At 42.6% G+C, this 15,127-nt stretch overlaps 1 protein-coding gene across 1 annotated transcript; it reads right to left on the bottom strand.

Annotated features, from left to right (window-relative positions):
* Positions 1 to 6,672: 6,672 nt before the first annotated feature.
* Positions 6,673 to 11,752, bottom strand: LOC121558821 (protein canopy homolog 3; the record flags this gene model as incomplete). Its single annotated transcript, XM_041872181.2, has 6 exons — positions 11,516 to 11,752; positions 9,129 to 9,258; positions 8,187 to 8,283; positions 7,698 to 7,820; positions 7,432 to 7,549; positions 6,673 to 6,863 (listed from the first exon to the last, which is right to left on the bottom strand). Coding segments are annotated over exons 1-6 (768 nt in total), but the record flags the coding sequence as incomplete, so codon positions are not given.
* Between the last annotated feature and the right edge of the window lie 3,375 nt (positions 11,753 to 15,127).

Below are 15,127 nucleotides of genomic sequence, written 5' to 3'. Positions count from 1 at the left end.
CGCTTCACAGGGCAGTTATTAATGTACACAGCACCTTCACTGGGCAGTTATTAATGTACACAGCACCTTCACTAGGCAGTTATTAATGTACACAGCAACTTCACAGGGCAGTTATTAATGTACACAGCAACTTCACAGGGCAGTTATTAATGTACACAGCAACTTCACTGGGCAGTTATTAATGTACACAGCACCTTCACTAGGCAGTTATTAATGTACACAGCAACTTCACAGGGCAGTTATTAATGTACACAGCAACTTCACTGGGCAGTTATTAATGTACACAGCGTCTTCATAGGGCAGTTATTAATGTACACAGCACCTTCACTGGGCAGTTATTAATGTACACAGCACCTTCACTGGGCAGTTATTAATCTACACAGCACTTATACCTGTTTAGCAGAACATTCATTTTGTGGGTGAAGGGTGATGTAGCATGATGGAGATCCAATGTCTTTTGATAGTGACCATTAGCTACTTACCAACGGAGGTCACACAAACTGCAACCCACGGGAGCAAACTGAGGGATTACACAACACAAAATAATGTTTTACCTGTCCTGTCCTGTGGTTGCATATTACGATGATAGAGAATGTGTATATTAATAAACCGTACATTTATAAACCTGTGAATGTACGAGTCTTTTGTTTTCCTCATCAGCGTGTTCATATCATGACTAATATATTTTTATGAGTTATTATGATGTCATTGCAAGTATCATGTTCCAGGCTGACTACATTGCAGACGTTCCACTGCGTCGACCAATGGTTACGCGCCACGTCATCGACTGCGCAGTAGAGCATCCGATTTTCTGATGCGTTATTAAACACCTGTCTGGGTCTAGGTGTTTTGAGATCTGGCAGGCTTCTGTAATGTAGTCGTCCTGGAACGTGGCCAAAGAACAGCACAGGTACACACCTTCGAGACATCTGCCACAATGGTAAGTGGCACCAGATTGGTTGATTGACCTGAATGGCGGACGAGACAGAGGGTACATCTTAATTGTCTGAAGTGGCTTCCTCTTCCTGTCCATGAGGCAGCCACCATTTTGTTTTCTTAATAGTCTAAAGTGGTTTCCTCTTCCTGTCCATGAGGCAGCCACCATTTTGTTTTCACCTGTGTAGTATTTTGAGATCAGATTGGATGAAGGAACTGAGACAAGATGAGGAAGTCACATTCAGTTGTTGGTTTTACAAAACGATTGACTGGATGGTTTTGAAACCTTATGGATTTAGATGACTCCAAAACAATGTTTCAGTCAAATGCACTTTGGTTTGAAGTTATAGTACTGTAGTCGTCGTGTGTACCCCTCTGAAGTTCGCCATTGTCATATCCTCGCTCCCGCTCAAGACAGTTTCCAGGGCCCCCCACAATCTCACTTCCCCTTACGAGCTAAACAGAGCTATTGTTGCACACAATTCTACAGTTGAACCACAATTACTTCACTGTTCACTGCTGGTTTTCATATAGATCAGAGGTATCCTCTATGTCAGTACTTCCCAACCCTCTCCCCGGGAACCACCAGAAGTTTCACCTTTTTGTTTTAGCCCTAAATTGGCACACCCGATTCAATAAGTCAAGTGGTTGATGATTAGTAGACTAATTTAAATCAGGTGTGCCAGTTTTTAAGGCTATAACAAAAATTTGAAACATCTGATGGTCCCCAATGAGGGTGTTGGACATTACGCCTTTCCTACGCACTTCTCAGTAGCTGGTATTCAGACTTACCTTACGCAGGTGAGCAAGGGGCTTTTGTAGGCGTGGTTCCCTTGCGACGGCTGAATACATTTAATTCAACCGCCGAAAACCCTCCCACTTGCTGGCCAACAGATTTTCTCGTGGAGTTTTCATTCAATAGGGTTTTCAGTACATTTATCTTCAGCCATCCGCTTTAAATACGGTGTACCTTTTTAGTTCCAATTTTGTCGACAGATTCGTAATACATTGAGAGAACGGGTTCAGAATATTAGGGATCAATGAAAGAAAGCCATGTAAATACAGTTGAAGTCGGAAGTTTACATACACCTTAGCTAAATACATTTAAACTCAGTTTTTCACAATTCCTGACATTTAATCATAGTAAAAATTCCCTGTCTTAGGTCAGTTGGGATCACCACTTTATTTTAAGAATGTGAAATGTCAGAATAATAGTAGAGAGAATGATTTATTTCAGCTTTTATTTCTTTCATCACATTCCCAGTGCGTCAGAACTTTACATACACTCAATTAGTATTTGGTAGCATTGCCTTTAAATTGTTTAACTTGGGTCAAACGTTTTGGGTATCCTTCCACAAGCTTCCCACAATAAGTTGGGTGAATTTTGGCCCATTCCTCCTGACAGAGCTGGTGTAACTGAGTCAGGTTTGTAGGCCTCCTTGCTCGCACACGCTTTTTTTGTTCTGCCCACAAATGTTCTATAGGATTGAGGTCAGGGCTTTGTGATGGCCACTCCAATACCTTGACTTTGTTGTCCTTAAGCCATTTTGCCACAACTTTGGAAGTATGCTTGGGGTCATTGTTCATTTGGAAGACCCATTTGCGACCAAGCTTTAACTTCCTGACTGATGTCTTGAGATGTTGCTTCAATATATCCACATAATTTTCCTTCCTCATGATGCCATCTATTTTGTGAAGTGCACCAGTCCCTCCTGCAGCAAAGCACCCCCACAGCATGATGCTGCGACCCCCATGCTTCACGGTTGAGATGGTATTCTTCGGCTTGCAAGCCTGCCCCTTTTTCCTCCAAACATAACGATGGTCATTATGGCCAAACAGTTCTATTTTTGTTTCATCAGACCAGAGGACATTTCTCCAAAAAGTACGATCTTTGTCCCCATTTGCAGTTGCAAACCGTAGTCTGGCTTTTTTATGGCGGTTTTGGAGCAGTGGCTTCTTCCTTGCTGAGTGGCCTTTCAGGTTATGTCGATATAGGACTTGTTTTACTGTGGATATAGGTACTTTTGTACCTGTTTCCTCCAGCATCTTCACAAAGTCCTTTGCTGTTGTTCTGGGATTGTTTTGCACTTTTTCGCACCAAAGTACGTTCATCTCTAGGAGACAGAACGTGTCTCCTTCCTGAGCGGTATGACGGCTGCGTGGTCCCATGGTGTTTATACTTGCGTACTATTGTTTGTACAGATGAACATGGTACCTTCAGGCGTTTGGAAATTGCTCCCAAGGATGAACCAGACTTGTGCAGGTCTACAATTTTTTTTCTGAGGTCTTGGCTGATTTCTTTTGATTTCCCCTGATGTCAAGCATAGAGGCACTGAGTTTGAAGGAAGGCCTTGAAATACATCCACAGGTACACCTCCAATTGACTCAAATTATGTCAATTAGCCTATCAGAAGCTTCTAAAGCCATGACATCATTTTCTGGAATTTTCCAAGCTGTTTAAAGGCACAGTCAACTTAGTGTATGTAAACTTCTGACCCACTGGAATTGTGATACAGTGAATTTTAAGTGAATAATCTGTCTGTAAACAATTGTTGGAAAAATTACTTGTGTCAATCACAAAGTAGATGTCCTAACCGACTTGCCAAAACTATATTTTGTTAACAAGAAATTTGTGGAGTGGTTGAAAAACGAGTTTATGTAAACTAACGACTTCAACTGTATACGCATATTTATCTCAGTTTCAACACCAATTGATAGATTAAAAAAAATACTCTGATCATGTAGATTATTTAGGTTTAGGAAAGTATTTATGAATCAATAAAAAACCGCTTTGGACACAGAAGAAAGAAAACGGTGGTTTGATTCATTCAAAAAAACATCCAACTGAAGGGAACTATCAGTAAATTGGCAGTTGAATATGTGTGGTTATTAGGCCTACTGACGGTCCATACAGACAGTGGCTAATATTTAAACATGACAGAAAGAGGAAACAGAGGAAGTCGGGGTAGCCTATAATTAAGCCATTCGAGAGTACCCATCCCTGCAAGTTTAAAAGTCTGTACAATTTTAAATTCTGCATAATGGCACAGCATGTCATAAACTCTACTGTGGGGAAAAAAGTGATATGTTGATATGTTTCAGTTTGCTGCCACATGACTGGTTTCACATTTGTCTCCAGCGATAATAAGGTCAAATAGATCTAAAACTATTGTCATTTATATTTACAATTCCCTTTATCCAAACGGATTACCCATTTTTACCTAGCTCATATCAATTTGTAAATTACAGTGTTTGGAGAATGGTGTTATTTCTTCCCAAAGTCTCGTCCAGATCATCATGGCATTTGTAGTTCTTTATGATAGTCATATTAGCAGCTAATTAGCGGGGGGGGTAAATACAGGCGATATGGTTATTATTACTGTGGCATGGGTAAGGGTTAGGCCGAGACATGCCATATCTCTGTTGCCTGCAGTTATGGCAAATGTCTCTGTTGACAACAGTCGGAGGCAGTCCCATATTTGAACCCCCCATCAGGTCAGATGATTCAAAAGAAAAACCATCAATTACCAAATCAATCAATCAATCAATCAATCTCATTAAATGGTTATAAAACACATGGAGTCAACAACAGAAAGATGTCACCCATTTACATATTTACATTTTAGTCATCTTATCCAGAACGACTTACAGTTAGTGAGTGCTTACATTTTTCTTTTTTTTTCTTCTTTGAAATCAGCTGACGGGAGATAAACTCACAGCTCAAAGACAGGATTTCAACAGCAGTGATTTTATTGACCCACCTTGTTGTTTCTGGGGATTCACCCACAGCCAGCATCTTTCCCTCAGTCAACAATCCTGGTAACATTTGGTCTTAAAAACATACACATACAGGCACTCTCTCTCGCACACCTCAATTTAACTAACACCTACAGTAAGCAGTATATATACTGAACAAAACTATAAAGGCAACACGTAAAGTGTTGGTCCCATGTTTCATGTGCTGAAATAAAAGATCCCAGAAATTGTCCAAATGCACAAAAAGCTTATATCTATCAAATTTTGTGCACAAATTTGTTTACATCCCTGTTAGTGAGCATTTTTCCTTTGCCAAGATAATCCATCCACCTGACAGGTGTGGCATATCAAGAAGCTGATTAAACAGCATGATCATTACACAGGTGCACCTTGTGCTGGAGACAATAAAAGGCCACTCTAAAATGTGCAGAGTTTTGTCACACAACACAATGCCACAGATGTCTCATGTTTTGAGGGAGCGTGCAATTGGCATGCTGACTGCAGGAATGTCCACCAGAGCTGTTGCCAGAGAATTGAATGTTCATTTCTCTACCATAAGCCGCCTCCAACGTCGTTTTAGAGAATTTGGCAGTATGTACAACCGCAGACCACGTGTAACCACGCCAGCCCAGGACCTCCACATCCGGCTTCTTCACCTGCGGGATCGTCTGAGACCAGCCACCCGGACAGCTGATGAAACTGAGGAGTGTTTCTGTCCGTAATAAAGCCCCTTTTGTGGGGAAAAATTCATTCTGATTGGCTGGGCCTGGCTCCCCGGTGGGTGGGTCTATGCCCTCCCAGGCCCACCCATTGGCCCCGCCCCTTCCCAGTCATGTGAAATCCATAGATTAATAGGGCCTAATGACTTTATTTCAATTGACTGATTTCCTTATATGAACTGTAACTCAGTAAAAATCGTTTAAATTGTTGTATGTTGCATTTATATTTTTGTTCAGTATAAATACTCTCAGCTGAGTCACTGACCGAGAACAACAACAATCTTAAACAAAACAAAAGTACAGAAACAGAAATACAGCAGTCTACTACAACAAGAAAAAAAAAGACAATGAGGCTCAAATAAATGATAAGATTTACTCTATAAATGATAAGGGTTATTCTATAAATGATAAGGGTTATTCTATATTGAAAATAGAAAATAATCCCACCGTCTCACTGAACAATACATTCTGTTTGATATACAGTATATTTATATTGAAAAGCAAAAAGATACCAATATGTTGCTTCACTTCATGACCGGTTGTCTGTAAAAATTCAAATAAAACTCCTTATTTCAGTCGAGAGCTTGTCGATAGAGGCCATGGTCCGCCCCGTTAAAATACCTTTTCTATTTAAATATTATTATTATTATTCCTACCCCAAAAATCAGTTGAACACATGTAACCAAAGTACGTAGCAAAAATACATTTAAAAGCAACAAGAATGTGTCAGAACAGCACACACACACACACACACACACACACACACACACACACACACACACACACACACACAACCTGCACGCACACACACAAACACTTCACATATGAGACCATAGATTCAGTAGTATTGTCAATACAACCATCCAGATCTGACTACCAAGAGCAAGGGGTTCTGGGGGATCAAATCACATAATCAATGGAAAAAATGAGAGGAAAAGAGAGAAGAGAGAAAGATACCTCCCGATCAGTCCCCTGGTTCTAGGAATGCATCCAAAATGGCACCCTATTCCCTATGTAGTGCACTACTTTTGACCAGGACTAATAGGGCTCTGGTCAAAAGTAGTGCGCTATGTAGGGAATAGGGTGCCATTTGGGACTCACCCCAGGGCTCCATTCCTCCAGGGTCTCACAGCTCTGTGTTCTTCCCAGGCAGAGCCACCCTTTTCTGGATGTCTTCGTCTGATGAGACCCCCTCCCTCTCCTCCCTCTCCACTCTCTCCTTCTCAGCCTTCACCTTCTTCTTCTTCTTCTTCTTCACCTTCTCTTTCTTCTTCTTCTTCATCGTCTTCTCTCCTTCCTGCCTGCCACCCTCACTCCCTCCTCCTCCTCCTCCTCCTCCTCCTAGGTCTTTGCTCTTCGTCTTTCCTCCTCCCTTCTTCTTTGTCTTCTTCCTCTCCTCAGCGATGGCTGCCGCGTCTCCCTTCTTCTTGGAGTACTCCTCTTTCAGACAGGCTGGAGGAGGAGGAGGAGGAGAGAGGAGGAAGAGGAGGAGAGGAGGAGAGAGGAGGGGGAGAGAGAAGGAAAGAGAGGAGGAGAGGAAGAGAGGAGGAGGAGAGGAGAGGAAGAGAGAGGAGGAAAGAGAGGAGGAGGGAGAGGAGGAGAGAAGAGGAGAGAGGAGGAGGAAGAGGGAGAGGAGGATAGAGGAGGAGAGAGGAGGAAGAGGAGGAGAGAGGAGAGAGAATGAAGAGATGAGGAGAGAGGAGGAAGAGGAGGAGAGAGGAGGAAGAGGGGGAGAGAGGAGGAAGAGGAGGAGGGTGATGGGAGAGGAGGAGAGAGGAGGAAGAGGAGGAGAGAGGAGAGAGAATGAAGAGATGAGGAGAGAGGAGGAAGAGGAGGAGAGAGGAGGAAGAGGAGGAGGGTGATGGGAGAGGAGGAGAGAGGAGGAAGAGGGTGGGAGGGAGAGAACAAGAGTAATTAAACCAGCATTCTAATAACTAAGACATTCAAAACCATCAAATAAGTTAGTGTGTGTGTGTCTATGTAAGTGTGCTAAATGTGTCTCTGCGAGTGTGTGTATTACCGGTGTCCTGTCCCTTCAGAACGTGTTTCTCACAGAGGTACGTGGTGAGGTCTTCCTCCTGACTGCCTTTGTACCAGTCCTCAATAACCTCCTCATACTTCTCTACCATCACATCACACTGAGACAGAGAGACACACACACACACAGGGTGAGACACACACACACACACACACCAACATTTGAAAAGTAAACAGAAGACAGTTGATATGTTTGGGAATACCATTTTTAATAAATTGATTAATTAAAATTGGTCAATTAATCCTCACCTGTTTCTTGAGGTCAGCGACCTCTGCGGAGGTTTCGTTCCAAAGTTCATAGGGGATATCCATGACGACCTTTACCCCCTTATGGACCAGACCATGGAGGGTAGAGAAGGTCTCTGACATACCCTGGGGAGAGAGATGAGAGGGAGGAGAGGGGTGGAGAGAGAGGGGGGAGGGGGAGATAGAGAGGGTAGATAGAGAGGGGGTGGAGAGAAAGAGGGGGAAGAGAGAGGGGTGGAGAGAGGGAGGGTGGGGGGAGAGAGGGGTGGAGAGAGAGAGGGTGGAGAGAGAGAGGGGGGAGAGAAGGAGAGGAGGGAGAGAGGAGGGAGGCAGAAAGAGAGGGAAAGATGATCTGTGTCTAGTTACACAACTATTGATGTGTGTTATTACATGTGTGTGTCCTTGTCTTTACTCAGAGAGCCTCTGACACACACACACACACACACACACACACACACACACACACACACACACACACACACACGTACTGACCTTGGCAAAGCGGTTGCTGCCCTCCCTCTCCTTGTGTAGGTTGTAGCCAGAGAGCCTCTGACACACATTCTCCACAACCTCAATGAAACGGATATCTCTATAGAGAGAGAGACAGAGAGAGACAGAGACAGAGACAGAGAGGGAGGGGGGAGAGAGGGAGGGGGGAGAGAAGGAGGGGGGAGAGAAGGAGGCGGGGCAGAGAAGGAGGCGGGGGAGAGAAGGAGGCGGGGGAGAGAAGGAGGGGGGAGAGAGATAAAATGAGAGAAAGGAGGAGGCCAAAAAAAAGAGGGAGGGAGAAAGAGAGGGAGGAGGGAGGGAGAAGGGGGAGGGAGGGGAGGGGAGGGAGGGAGAAGAGAGGAGGGGGTACAGAGAATGATTGACAGATGGAGGACGGGAGAGAGATCGAAGCAGATCCTCTGTTTAATGTAGTAATTTAGCCTTTCTTCTAGTGTTCACAAGTCATGACTCAACCTCCCGTCACATAATGACAGACCTTCCTATTTATAAAGCCTAGGCCGCCTCCCACAGGAAGGGACCCAGACCAAGTTCCTGTCCCCTGCTACCATAGCAGCCCTGTTATCTCCACAGAAACGGCACAGAGAGGAAATAGATACCGCTCGCTCAAGTCAAGTACTTCTACAGTGAAAGGCTCAAAAGCTAGTGAACATAGGATGTAGGCAGAAGTGATCTAGGACCAGTTTAACCTCACCAGTCCCTGACCTTTATCATTAAGTGGGGAAGACATCAAACTGATCTAGGATCAGTCTAGGGGCAACTCCATTCTATATAAGATGAATTTGCATCCTATTTCCAAATACAGTGCACTGCTTTTGACAGGAGCCCTATGGGAAAACACTACTGCATTCAGCAAGAGAAGATCTATTCAGAGTCATTTCACGTTCTATGACATCAAGCTGTAAATGTGTGATAAACGTCACTTACGACTTGACATATTTGATTGGCGGAGCTCCCTTGTTGTCGTCAAGGAAACGGTAGTTCCTCTTGATCAATTCCTTGGTGTTGCCCGTCTCCTCGAAGGCAGACTTCATCTCAATACTGACGAACTTACACACTGAGAGGAGAGAGAGAGAGACAGAGAGATGGACAGAGAGACAGTATATACAGTGAGGGAAAAAAGTATTTGATCCCCTGCTGATTTTGTACGTTTGCCCACTGACAAAGAAATGATCAGTCTATCATTTTAATGGTAGGTTTATTTGAACAGTGAGAGACAGAATAACAACAAAAAAATCCAGAAAAACGCATGTAAAAAATGTTATAAATTGATTTGCATTTTAATGAGGGAAATAAGTATCTGACCCCCTCTCAATCAGAAAGATTTCTGGCTCCCAGGTGTCTTTTATACAGGTAACGAGCTGAGATTAGGAGCACACTCTTAAAGGGAGTGCACCTAATCTCATCTTGTTACCTGTATAAAAGACACCTATCCACAGAAGCAATCAATCAATCAGATTCCAAACTCTCCACCATGGCCAAGACCAAAGACCTCTCCAAGGATGTCAGGGACAAGATTGTAGACCTACACAAGGCTGGAATGGGCTACAAGACCATCGCCAAGCAGCTTGGTGAGAAGGTTACAACAGTTGGTGCGATTATTTGCAAATGGAAAAACACAAAAGAACTGTCAATCTCCCTCGGCCTGGGGCTCCATGCAAGATCTCACCTCGTGGAGTTGCAATGATCATGAGAATGGTGAGGAATCAGCCCAGAACTACACAGGAGGATCTTGTCAATGATCTCAAGCCAGCTGGGACCATAGTCACCAAGAAAACAATTGGTAACACACTACGCCGTGAAGGACTGAAATCCTGCAGCGCCCGCAAGGTCCCCCTGCTCAAGAAAGCACATATACAGGGCCGTCTGAAGTTTGCCAATGAACATCTGAATGATTCAGAGGAGAACTGGGTGAAAGTGTTGTGGTTAGATGAGACCAAAATGGAGCTCTTTGGCATCAACTCAACTCGCCGTGTTTGGAGGAGGAGGAATGCTGCCTATGACCCCAAGAATACCATCCCCACCGTCAAACATGGAGGTGGAAACATTATGGTGGAAACATTATTATTATAGGTGTTTTTCTGCTAAGGGGACAGGACAACTTCACCGCATCAAAGGGACGATGGACGGGGCCATGTACCGTCAAATCTTGGGTGAGAACCTCCTTCCCTCAGCCAGGGCATTGAAAATGGGTCGTGGATGGGTATTCCAGCATGACAATGACCCAAAACACACGGCCAAGGCAACAAAGGAGTGCTCAAGAAGAAGCACATTAAGGTCCTGGAGTGGCCTAGCCAGTCTCCAGACCTTATTCCCATAGAAAATCTGTGGAGGGAGCTGAAGGTTTGAGTTGCCAAACGTCAGCCTCGAATCCTTAATGACTTGGAGAAGATCTGCAAAGAGGAGTGGGACAAAATCCCTCCTGAGATGTGTGCAAACCTGGTGGCCAACTACAAGAAACGTCTGTGATTGCCAACAAGGGTTTTGCCACCAAGTACTAAGTCATGTTTTGCAGAGGGGTCAAATACTTATTTCCCCTCATTAAAATGCAAATCAATTTATAACATTTTTGACATGCGTTTTTTTTGTTATTATTCTGTCTCTCACTGTTCAAATAAACCTACCATTACAATTATAGACTGATCATGTCTTTGTCAGTGGGCAAACGTACAAAATCAGCAGGGGATCAAATACTTTTTTTCCCCTCACTGTAGACATAATATGATATTTGAAATGTCTCTATTCCTTTGGAACTTTTGTGAGTGTAATGATTACTGTACATTTTCTATTGTTTATTTCACTTTTGTTTGATCTATTTCACTTGCGTTGCCAATGTTAACATATGTTTCCCATGCCAATAAAGCCCTTTGAGTTGAATTGAGAGAGAGAGAGGAAGTATAAATCGTTATATTTCCTGTAGTATCAGGTGTCTAAAAGGAGGAAGTAGTAAACTGTATGGTTTCACTTCTGCATCACGCACGCACACTGCTACAATACAACGGGCAAAGACTACTACTATCCGGTTATCAGGGGTAACAAATGACATAATTCAACTCGTTCTGGCTAATAGAATGAATGAAAATGAATTAAATAAGCTTATAGTTTTTTTTTTTTTTTTATAGTTTTAAAAAATGTAACGAATGAATAGTATTGTGTCTGTTCTTCTCGGGAAAAGACTGAAAGGCTATCAGGGTATTTGTATGTCTACATTTCAGACATAATACAACTCGTTTTAGACGATAAAATACAAGCGCTCTCTATTTTGGGTTTCCAAATGGGGGGTGAATGAATAGCATCGTTCCTGTTCTTCCTACCTTCACATTTATTAGGCAGATGAACCCACTCGTCATCTCCCTCTTTCTTCTCTGCTCCCTCGACCAACGCGCTCAGCAAAAACACCGTTAGACAAGTAAACAAAACCATTCTGACTAAATGTTGTTGTTGTCTAGTAAATAATGAGGTCTGCGGTTATCTAGACCGTTAGATCCGCTTATTTACATCTCGTTCTCAACCTACGACTTACCGCTGTGAAGTAGGCAAGAATAACTAAGTACTTCCGGGTCACGGATTTTTGGAATCCTTCAGAATAAGAGTCCCGTCCTATATACTTTGTAAATGAACGATTAAGCTGAAAATGATGGAAAATGTGCACAATTATCGATATATTTTATACTAGTTATCATACAAAGAATAATTAAAAGTATTTATGAGATATTATGTGATTGCAAAAAAAAAGTATACAATGTGTTTTGTGTGTGTAGACCTATCATTTAGTTAGTTAGCCACTGATTCCTTCCAAACCACTCATTGTTGAATTTGCGATTTCCAACTTCTTGTGTAAAGTTCATGTCCAATGGCCGACGAGCACCGATACATTTTATCTATAATTTCTCTTCATTATTTATCTTCATATGACAAGGATTGAAAAGGATTTGCCAGTAGATTGTCGACTTGATTCATGATCATGACTGCTAGATTTTGAAAGTATGATGTTGACATGATCAGTCCAATCAAAGCTACTGTAGATATAACATGATTTGACGTCATTTTATCTGTGGCCAATGACCTTGAGCCTTCTTGGATGGGCACTTCTAATGTAACTCTATGGCAGCAGCCAAGGGGCTTGAATTTTCAAGCTCTACCCTTAGATTTTGCGGTGACAGAACACTGAGCCAATCACGGCGCAACTAGAGAACATTACCAACCCCTACGGTCCGTATTTTCCGCTGGCTGCCCCACCGCCACAGAAAGCACTGAGCTGGGCTGAAACACCTGCATTTTGGAGCTGCCTTACTCAAGAAAGCAAAAAAGAGACCATGTTTGTACGGCGGCTTTATTAACTCAATGATTGTTAGATTCTTTTTTACATTGTTTGCAAACTGATATGTGACACGTATTAATGGCAAAATAACATGCAAAACAGGCAACAACAAAAAAAGATTTGAATGACGGGTCGCCACTGATTGTTTCCATGTCATTTTAAGAAAAAAATATCTGTAATTGGGGTGATACTAACCTGTAGCAACATGATCTTACTAGGATACTGCCTCAAAAATATATATTTTATTTGTCTAGCCAAAACACTTGGCCTGATGCACGTTTTAGCACCTAAGGCTGACTGATTTAAATGTGTAAAGTCTGCTGCCTGCTCATCATCATCATCATCAGGATAACGTGGGTCTTTTACAGGAATGCCAGTCAGTTAACACTTCATCTACTGATCACACTGTTTTCATTGTTTCTCTTAAGCAGTTAGCTTCTCACCTAATAGTCAGATTATCTGTCATTGGGCAAGCCAAGAGTCACTGCCATCATTGGCCAAGCCAAGAGTCACTGCCATCATTGGCCAAGAGTCACTGCCATCATTGGCCAAGCCAAGAGTCACTGCCATCATTGGCCAAGCCAAGAGTCACTGCCATCATTGGCCAAGCCAAGAGTCACTGCCATCATTGGACAAGCCAAGAGTCACTGCCATCATTGGCCAAGAGTGCCAGTCTGGTATGAAGCAAACAAAGAGAGAGGTCAAATCGTTAATTTTTTGTAATCGTTTTTCCTGTACAGTGCTATATTTGTACCATATAGTGTCCAGGTGCCCCGCGCAAATCTATTTGACCACAGTAAAAGTCCAAACCTATTTGACCACAGTTAAAGTCCAAACCTATTTGACCACAGTAAAAGTCCAAACCTATTTGACCACAGTAAAAGTCCAAACCTATTTGACCACAGTAAAAGTCCAAATCTATTTGACCACAGTTAAAGTCCAAATCTATTTGACCACAGTAAAAGTCAAAACCTATTTGACCACAGTTAAAGTCAAAACCTATTTGACCACAGTAAAAGTCAAAACCTATTTGACCACAGTAAAAGTCCAAATCTATTTGACCACAGTTAAAGTCCAAACCTATTTGACCACAGTAAAAGTCCAAATCAATTTGACCACAGTAAGTCCAAATCTATTTGACCACAGTTAAAGTCCAAATCTATTTGACCACAGTTAAAGTCCAAACCTATTTGACCACAGTAAAAGTCCAAATCAATTTGACCACAGTAAGTCCAAATCTATTTGACCACAGTTAAAGTCCAAATGTCACGATCGTTTAAGGATTCGTGGAACCAAGGCGCAGCGTGATAAGCGTACATATTTATTTAGTACTGAACACACGACAAAACAACAAACAACCGATACGTGAAGTCCAAGGTAGACATATAACATACCTATACGGAACAAGATCCCACAACCTAACTGGTGCCAACAGGCTGCCTAAGTATGGTCCCAATCAGAGACAACGAGCTACAGCTGCCTCTGATTGGGAACCACCCTGGCCAACATAGATCTACACGATCTAGACACTAAACATAGAAATCTTAACATAGAAACTACACACCAGGCTCAGCATTTAAGAGTCCCCAGAGCCAGGGCGTGACACCAAATCTATTTGACCACAGTAAAAGTCCAAACCTATTTGACCACAGTTAATGTCCAAACCTATTTGACCACAGTTAAAGTCCAAACCTATTTGACCACAGTAAAAGTCCAAACCTATTTGACCACAGTTAAAGTCCAAACCTATTTGACCACAGTTAATGTCCAAACCTATTTGACCACAGTTAAAGTCCAAACCTATTTGACCACAGTTAATGTCCAAACCTATTTGACCACAGTTAAAGTCCAAACCTATTTGACCACAGTTAATGTCCAAACCTATTTGACCACAGTTAAAGTCCAAACCTATTTGACCACAGTAAAAGTCCAAACCTATTTGACCACAGTTAATGTCCAAACCTATTTGACCACAGTAAGTCCAAACCTATTTGACCACAGTTAATGTCCAAACCTATTTGACCACAGTTAATGTCCAAACCTATTTGACCACAGTTAATGTCCAAACCTATTTGACCACAGTAAGTCCAAACCTATTTGACCACAGTTAATGTCCAAACCTATTTGACCACAGTTAATGTCCAAACCTATTTGACCACAGTAAAAGTCCAAACCTATTTGACCACAGTAAAAGTCCAAACCTATTTGACCACAGTAAAAGTCCAAACCTATTTGCCGGATTAAGAAGTCATAGGCCTCTAGGCTTTTTTCTTATTTTTTTCTCGGTAAACAAATCGTCTCACAAAGATGAAATTCGTTAACTTCAGTAGCGGGTAAATTACCGGGGAGGAAGGACTTAATACCACCAGACCAGCTGTGATAATTGCATTAACCCTATAACTCCTGAGTGGCGCAGTGGTCTAAGGCTAGCTGTGCCACTAGAGATCCTGGTTCGAGTCCAGGCTCTGTCGCGACCGGGAGACCCATGGGCGGCGCACAATTGGTCCAGCGTCGTCCAAGGTAGGGGAGGGTTTGGCCGGCAGGGATGTGGGTTCGTTTCCCACGAGGGGCCAGTATGAAAAAAAACATGTATGCATTCACTAAC

The sequence above is a fragment of the Coregonus clupeaformis genome, chromosome 39 (assembly GCF_020615455.1).
Source record: "Coregonus clupeaformis isolate EN_2021a chromosome 39, ASM2061545v1, whole genome shotgun sequence".
In the NCBI taxonomy this organism is placed as follows: domain Eukaryota; kingdom Metazoa; phylum Chordata; class Actinopteri; order Salmoniformes; family Salmonidae; genus Coregonus; species Coregonus clupeaformis.
Note: the sequence above shows the minus strand (reverse complement) of the source record. Positions and strands in the feature narration are given on the sequence as shown.